Source organism: Polyodon spathula, chromosome 21 (assembly GCF_017654505.1).
Source record: "Polyodon spathula isolate WHYD16114869_AA chromosome 21, ASM1765450v1, whole genome shotgun sequence".
In the NCBI taxonomy this organism is placed as follows: domain Eukaryota; kingdom Metazoa; phylum Chordata; class Actinopteri; order Acipenseriformes; family Polyodontidae; genus Polyodon; species Polyodon spathula.
Genome location: NC_054554.1, coordinates 6,894,534 through 6,903,042, shown reverse-complemented (window position 1 = coordinate 6,903,042; position 8,509 = coordinate 6,894,534). Strand labels below are relative to the sequence as shown.

The 8,509-nt window shown below is 37.4% G+C and overlaps 1 protein-coding gene across 1 annotated transcript; it reads left to right on the top strand.

Moving 5' to 3' along the window:
• Positions 1 to 1,368: 1,368 nt before the first annotated feature.
• Positions 1,369 to 3,865, top strand: LOC121295964 (sulfotransferase 2B1-like). The gene is made up of 6 exons (XM_041221064.1): positions 1,369 to 1,507; positions 1,693 to 1,901; positions 2,010 to 2,136; positions 2,642 to 2,736; positions 2,968 to 3,148; positions 3,684 to 3,865. The coding sequence occupies exons 1-6, from the start codon at positions 1,369 to 1,371 to the stop codon at positions 3,791 to 3,793; spliced, it is 861 nt and encodes a 286-aa protein (XP_041076998.1). The 3' UTR covers positions 3,794 to 3,865.
• Positions 3,866 to 8,509: the final 4,644 nt, after the last annotated feature.

The window sequence follows — 8,509 nt, the reverse complement described above, 5'->3', positions numbered from 1 at the left end:
TCTGCTTTTATCTGCTTTTAATAAAAATTGCTATTAAGACTAAATGTAGTATTCCGGCTTTCAAGACCACAAACGTCTTTTGTTCATGGGGATATTGAAGGAAATTCTTCTCATAGACTAATGTCTATATATTAAATTCATACTACAGTATATAATACATTAATAGGTATGATATAACAGTTAATAAACTAATAAGCAAACTAAAAAGCAAATCAACTACATTCATTAACAGCAAATGGCATACTAGGTTCAATCAGAATACCAGTGCGCTACTGATAAAAGAATCATACTACACTTAAACAACTCAGCGTGTTTGGAGGTGTAAGTTAATATAATAATGAAATTACTCTTTGTTTTTTTTTTCATTTTTTTAAATTTAGTTGTCGCCAATGGTTTTTGCTTAGGTTTTCTCCACAATTTGGATTGCCCAATTATTATTTTTATCCCGGTTCACCGCTGCAACCCCCCGGCGACTAGGGAAACAGAGGTTGAAAAACACGTCCTCCGAAACGTGTTCCTGCCAAGCTGTCATTTTTTGCACTGTGGATCCACCAGACCTATAGCGCCAGAGGACAACACAGATCTGAATGGCTCCATGCCCTGCATGCACCCTTTCAGCCACAGGGGTTGCTGGTGTGACCTAAGCCCTCCCTACCCAGGTAGCGCTCAGCCAATTGTACGCTGCCCCCTAAGAATGGTCAGCAATGACATTGCCTGGATTTGAACCGAATGAACCTACAATCTCCAGGCTATAGCATGCATCCTGCACTCCACGTGGAGCGCCTTTACTGGATCCGCCATTCAGGAGCCCCTGAAATTACTCTTTGTTAAAACAAAACAAAACCAAAACCAAAACATAACCCTAAAATATGTCAGACAGGAGATGTAGTAAAGAACTACTACTCATGGCCATTCTGCTGAGCTCTGCACATATTTATTGGGTCAGATTCGCCATAAGAACAAAAAAGACCCCAGTAACATTATAAACCATACATAAACGAATATATATGATATATATATATATAGTATATATATATATATATATATATATATATATATATATAGATATATATTTTTTTTTCCCCCATTTTTTCCCCTTTGAAAAAAGTGCTAATGACTATTTTGAGTAAACATGCTTGTTGTCTTTTGGTGTTTGAGGTTAATAAAAAAATTTTTTTTAAAATTTGCATCTAATTAAAGCCCTCGGAACATTTATTTTTTCCCCAATGTAACTAGAAACGCCTCAAGGCCACATTCTCCACCGCCTCCACACTCTCTCACACACATGACAAGCATTTCCTCTCAAGCAACTGTATATAACCTGGACTAATGCAGACTGGCTCACACAGCACTTCCCACTCTGACACAATGGCCAGACTGGATGTCACAGAGAGCTTCCACCAGACCCACTACCCAGGACACCTGCATACCCAGGAGTCTCTACACTTCGCCCAGGAGTTTCAATTCCTGGACTCTGACACCCTCATTGTCACCTACCCCAAGTCAGGTGAGTCACAGTACTGAGTCAGGTGCAGTTTTCAATGCAGCCAGTACAATTGTGTGCCCATAAATATAAAGAAAACTAATTTTATAATAAATTGCATGTTCAGTGACTGAGGAGTGTCCCACTTCAACTAGAGCTAATGTTGATGCTAACCTGATGTCTCACCACCACCTCTCTCCTTCCTACAGGCACCACTTGGATGCAGGAGATCCTGACCCTGGTGTCCAGCAGAGGAGACCCAACTCCAGCAAAGACCATACCGAATTGGGCACGGGCCCCCTGGTTGGAGCAATATTACTGCCGGGACATCCTGAGGGCCTCACAGGGCCCCCGGCTCATCACTACACACCTGCCCTATGAAGTCCTGGCCTCGGCTCTCCATGGCTCCAAGGCAAAGGTAACAGCCATGACAATTGTTAGGAGAGTTAAACTGCAAAATATATTGTTCGCCAGTGTCTCACCTTCTCTCTTTCTCTCTCTCTATTTCTCTTGCGGCCTGATCTAGGTGATCTATGTCGCCCGAAATCCCAAAGATGTTGCTGTATCTTACTACCACTTCCATAAAATGGCTAACTTTCTTCCTGACCCCAACACATTCGAAGAGTTCCTGGACAATTTTATAGAAGGAACAGGTAGGTGGGGAAATATCAGAATGTCTGGGTGTTTAGAGAGAGATGAGGTTTCAATAAAAAAAATATCCTCCATTGGTCAGTTCATTAAACCAAGAAGAAGACAATCACTGTATCATTGTATTCTGCAATGAATGGCTTGCAGGATTGAAACACAATTAGGCATGCTGTCGCAAGACAGGAAAGGCAAATCTCTTGCTGCTTGTCAATTCCTGTTTCAGAAGTTGCTCACAGCAACAGCAGAGTCTACCTTAGAAAAGCAGGTTTACTTTTAAATCCACTGCCTGTTAAATTAAACATTTTGTCTTTTACTTTTGCAAATGTTTGAAAATGGAGCACATTCTAAATACAATATACAATATAAATAGTATTCAATAGAAGAGAATGAGAGAGAGGTGTATTTAAATATTTATATTTGCATTGGTAAGTGTTAATAGATAGAATGCTGAATTATATTTGTTATCTAAGGGCTTTAAACTGACATATGGTTGTTCCTTTTTTTGTCCAGTGTATTATGGGTCATGGTTTGACCATGTCAAGGGCTGGACCAATCATAGAAATGACCTCAACTTCTTCTACATCACATATGAGGAGATATTGCATGTAAGAATCCAGATATTTAATATTTCCATGTGCATTATTATTGTTATTTGACTGAGTTTCAATTTTAACAGACACTGCTTTGTCTAACACCACAGTCACCTAGTAGTTTATTCCTGAGTTTTTGTTGCTGTGGTTGTCTTTTTATGGTGTCGCTCTACAAGCTTTGTCGGTTGTAAACAGCACAGCAAGCAGGTCATTCTTTTCTAAATCAACCTTGTCTTTTTTGCTTAGAACCTGAGAGCCTCTCTGGAGAAGCTGTGTGGTTTCCTACAGTGCCCCCTGCTGCCGGAGGAGTTGACGAACATCCAGAGACATTGCACTTTCAACAGCATGAAAAAGAACAACATGGTGAACTACACTCTCATATCCAGCAAAGTTATGGACCACAGCAAGAGCCAGTTCATGAGGAAGGGTGAGCAACATTTACTTACAAGATTGTTTGCAGATTGATTATATTGTGTAGCTGTGCACCAGTTTATCTCTGGCACCAACAATCTGAATATGTAAATAAATTCATAAATAAATAAATAATGAATGGAATAAAAATCAGTACAGTTCTTCCATGACAATATTGCCTAAACAGCAAAGAGTCCACCTAACAAGGCACATGAGAAGTCAAGATGAGGTGATCGTGTGTCTACATGTATAAAGTGAAAAGCTTATATGTAACAACATACTGTATGTGGCAAAGAATAGTTTTCAAAGGTGCTATTAAAGCAAAGTATTAAATGCAATATTCCATAACAACATTTTGTAAAAAATAAAAATAAAAAAATGATTCAAGACACTGGAAGGATAGTCACAATGATTTATTTTAACCCAAAGTTCTACAATGTAAAAGATTGTAATTTTTCCAATTATTTCTCATCCACTCAAAGGCCCCACAACTAACTATATACAAATGGCACATACAATGGCACCTTTCTAAAGCTCTGCTTGTTCTTCAGGTAAAATTGGAGACTGGAAGGAACATTTCAGCAACAAACAGAACAATCACTTTGACCAAATTTTTGAGGAAGAGATGCTTGGTTCCAAGCTGGAATTTATCTGGGAGTGATACCTCTGGTCTACCGGAGCTGGAGTTTATCTGGGAGTGATTCCTCTTGTCTAACGCAAGTCCTTTTTTCTCCCTGCCAAAGAACACAAAGGACTCAATATACATAAAGCCTAATAAATTACTATAATATATGATAGTGAATATATATTATAATATTATTACCTAACTATGATATTTAAAATCCTTTAAATTACACAATTATGTCCTGTAAGAACACATTGTGCAATTCTTAAAGGGTTGCAATCTTATTGTACAGGTAGTGTTAATTTATGCAAAGAAATGATAAAAGGAGTACATTAGACTCCAGATCAATTCCATTTCAATGTAACTGCATTGTCACTACTTTAATCGTTCTGCTTTTGTAGTGTGGTAATATGCAGGTTGTTGCAGTTAAACCATATTCAAATGTCACTGCTTCTATACCTCACCTATCTAATAGTATTGCCACTCTAGGAAATGTATTGCAATTTTATAATAAGTTCTAATAAAAAAATAAAAAACTTAATTTTATGTAACGTTTTTGTATTAGATAGGTATTTTCATATGTGATGTTACATGATCTTTTATATGGTTTTGTATTGCACTTTATTGTATTAATATGTATTGTTTGTCCATTTTTCAAGATGTTAATGATAATAAATAAAATGCCAACTCATGACAATGCGTTTAGTGTCAAAACACTTTTAACAAACAGTTTCGCGAATACCTTTTAGAAACAACAATTAAAAAAAAAAATGAAATGAGAAACATTTCGACTAGAAGTCTTTTTCTTTTTCAAGTCTTTATTCATAAATCCCTTAAGTACTATCTATATCTACTAGATAATCATGTAACTTGTTGCATGTGCATCTATATATCCTATATCCATATATATATATCCTATATCCTATTCGGAGTCAGGTTAAGGTTGTAATCACAATTATCACACAATAAACTTTGTACAATAACAAAGAGGAAATATCAGTTTATTTGTTCCTCTATGAATTGCTACATCATCAAACCTATCTTTTTAAAGGCCTGTAGAGCACAATCTCTGTATTGCCAGCGTCAGTGGTGAAATGGAAAACACTGACCTGGAAAGCATGTAAAAGGGGATTGCAGTACTGTACTTGAAATAATTAATTGAATTACTTGTATATAGTTAACCACTCTGCAAGTACATCTTAGTAATTGAAAGTAATTAGTATTTAATAGAACATTTAAAGTAATAAAATATAATGTTCAAGTCATTCGGAAGATTTGTATAGCAATACTTAAAAAGAAGAACCTTTTAATACTTTCATTTTTACTAGAAAGCTTTTCTACAGGAAGCTGCTTTCAGTATTATTAAATACCACTATTGAATGGTTTATAGTGGATGAAATCCCACCAGGAGATTTGTAGATGTTTTGTTTTCCTGTGATGTTTAGTTCTTAAAATAAAATAAATAACAAAATATTGTAGCGTGCATGGGGAAGGCAGCAGCAGCGCTGGCAGGTGACATCATCAGACACAAAGACATAAGCATGATATACGCTGTTTGCAAAGGAGCCGGCTCTTTCGTACACCGGTATCGATGATATGCTTTAGTGCGAGAAGTCCCGAGTTCTCGCCCGCCCTCTGCCTGTGTATGGATTGCCTCACCCTGTGTGATGCGCCTGCCTGCGTTAACCGAGATTGCTACAATATTAGCAAAAGTTATACTTCAAGGCTCAACACTAATGGTTGCCCGGGCAACTTGAAAATGGAGTCAGAGAAAATTTGTTGCTCGAGCTGGGCAACCAAAATTTTGGTCATTATCAGATCAGAACCTGTCTAAATATAAAAACAGAACTTAACCTGACTTCTACTGCTACTCTCTTGCTCCCCACATTAATGATCTGATAATTAGATTCGATTAGACGTGCATGACGTTGAAGGAAACACAACATTCCCACCGTTATCTGTATAAACTGTGGTTCGCCCCATTATAACCGCGCATGTAAAAACAAATGAGTAAGAAGAAGCTTTTTCAATTTGGATTCACCCCTTCCAAAAAATGAAGGAAAGCGGCGATCAACAGGAGTACTGTATCCCCTCAACATCATCACTCTCTGCTGTGCCACAGGCTGCCGGTAAAGGAAATGTGGTGATTACGTATATGGAGAAACAATGACGCAAATTCCAGGTTAAGAGGAAAGATGAGTTTTTCTCGTTTGAAAATTAGTTAGCTATGTTTGAGGAAAAGCTATCTTTTAAACTTTTATACTAGCTAATTGATCCATGTATTTGTTCACAAATCAAGGTTAAGAACATGAACATAAGAAAGTTTGCAAACGAGAGGAGGCCATTCGCCTGGCCATCCTGCTCGTTTGAGTGTTAATAGCTTATTGATCTTAGAATCTCATTAAGCAGCTTCTTGAAGGATCCAAGGATTTCAGCTTCAACAACATTACTGGGGAATTGGTTCCAGACCCTCATACTTCTCTGTGTAAAAAAGTGCCTCCTATTTTCTGTTCTGAATGCCTAATCTAATCTCCGTTTGTTTGGTTTTGTCTCCCTTTTTGTGTATCAGTGTTACGTTTGCAATTCTGTAGTCTGTCGGTACAACCCCTGTGTCAAGAGACTGTTGCATGATCTTGGTTAGCAGTTTGTAAATAACTTCTTTCATTTCTTTGAGTACTATTGGGAGACCCTGGGGGATTTGTTGATTTTAAGAGCTCCTAGTCCCTTTAACACTTCTGCTTCTGTTTGCTAAAGTTATTTAAAACTGGATAGGAACAGGTCGATGTGTGGGGCATGTTGCCCATATTCTCCTTTGTAAAAACTTGTGAAAAGTAATCGTTTAATATATTTTCTCTTCATCTATGATTTTGCCATTTGTATCTCTTAGACATTTTACCCCCTCTTTAAATGTTCTCTTGCTGTTATAATATTGAAAAAACTTTTTGGAATTGGTTTTAGCTCCCTTAGCAATGCTTATTTCTATCTCTCTCTTGGCCTTTCTAACTTCCTTTTTGACTAGTGTTTGCAGTTCCAAGTACTCTTTCTGTGTACTTTGTTCTTGGTTCCTTTTAAACGCTCTGTTAAGTGCCTTTTTTCTCAGAATATTTATTTTAATTGATCTACTAAACCATTTTGGTAATTTTGATTTAGATTTAGATTTGTCTATTTTTGGGATGTAATTGTTTTGTGCCTCTAGTACTACATTTTTAAAAAACAGCCATCCTTTTTCCATGGATGTTTTCTGTATTTTACTTCAATCTACTTCTGTTAGTCTCTGTTTTATACCTTCATAGTTTGCCTTTCTAAAATTGTAAACCTCAGCTTTAGTCATTACTTTGGGGGGTTTTAAAAAGCCCTTCAGATAAGACCATGTTGTGGCTTGAGTTTGCCAATGGTTCTATGACCTCTGTTTTAGTTATTCTGTCTTCGTTATTTGAAAAGATTAAATCGCTTTAGGAAGCAGTCATTTGTCATTTCCACCATTTCAATTTGCTGCACGCATTTCTAATGTCATTGTATAACAGATTATTTTGCTCAGTGCCTGAATTTGGTGGTCTATAGCATGCCCCTATTATTATGCCCTGTTAATTTTTGTCCATTATTTTGACCCATATTGATTCTGCATTGTTTTTTTTTCTTCTAGATTTACCACCCGAGCTTCAAGACTATTTTTGATGTATAGTGCTACCCGTCCACCTCTTCTGTCTTGCCTGTCTTTCCTGTACAGTGTATACCCACTAATATTCTAGGTTCACAGAAATCATCTACCAAGATCTGATCGAGGCAGAGTTGACAGCTGTCAATCAAGCCAAGTATTTGAGCATTCTTGTTGACTCATCAACAGACGTAAGCAACAAGGATTTGGAGACCGTGTTAAAAGTGATACCCCTACCAACATCGTCCTTGGAGTGGAGAAGCTTTAGACAGCTGATGCCACAGGCCACCGTGGTGCAGTCGAGCAAAAGTGCACATTATCAGCACACCCAGATCCAAGTGGTGCAATGTGTGGAAGGACATGTTTGCTGTTCCTGTTCTGCAGATTCAATTTTCCATCCTGCTCCACCTAATAGAATTTTCACTGGTGATTCCTCTCTCCGCAGCGGCTGTGAGGATTCAGTTGTATGAAGCGAGTGAAAAGTGACTGGAGGTCTTCACTTTCAATCGACACGGTTTCAAAATGAATGTTCATTTTCATGAATGGATCAAGCCAGAATAAATGTGACGCTGCAGGTGCAGTTAACAGATGGTGGAGAGCAGGAGAAAGGGCTCGTTGGCCAGACTACATGAAAGTCTAAACTGATGCAATGTATATCTGTGACTGAAAGTGATGCTGTATATCACAATGAAGTGATCAATGTTTGCTGGCCGGGATAAGGGTGTCTGCTTGGTAAATAAATAATACATTTTAAGAAAATAGCAATGTTTATTTTTTTCGGGCAACCTAAATTTCACTCCAGGCAACCTGGATTTTCTTCTGTTTGCCCTGCTGTATAGAGCCCTGTATACAGTCAGGGGAATTACAATATGTTTAAGTTTCATATAATTAATAATAGTTTTCTAGCAGTTCTTTTATTTAATGTAGTAAACATTATTTGAGTTCAATATTTGGTATTTGTTGGCAGTTTTCCATCCAATTACTAACCAGGCCAACTCACCTCAAATCTTTAAAAAGAATCACCATGGTAAGCAGATGACAAATGTGACCATGGCTTTATTCACATTGTTTTTTTTTTTTTTATTGTGGTACAGTAT

Coding starts and splice junctions, on each gene's coding strand:
- LOC121295964 (XM_041221064.1), top strand. CDS start 1,369: ATGGCCAGACTGGATGTCACAGAGAGCTTCCACCAGACCCACTACCCA. Junction 1,902..2,009: donor TCCATGGCTCCAAGGCAAAG/GTAACAGCCATG, acceptor GGCCTGATCTAG/GTGATCTATGTCGCCCGAAA. Junction 3,149..3,683: donor GAGCCAGTTCATGAGGAAGG/GTGAGCAACATT, acceptor CTTGTTCTTCAG/GTAAAATTGGAGACTGGAAG.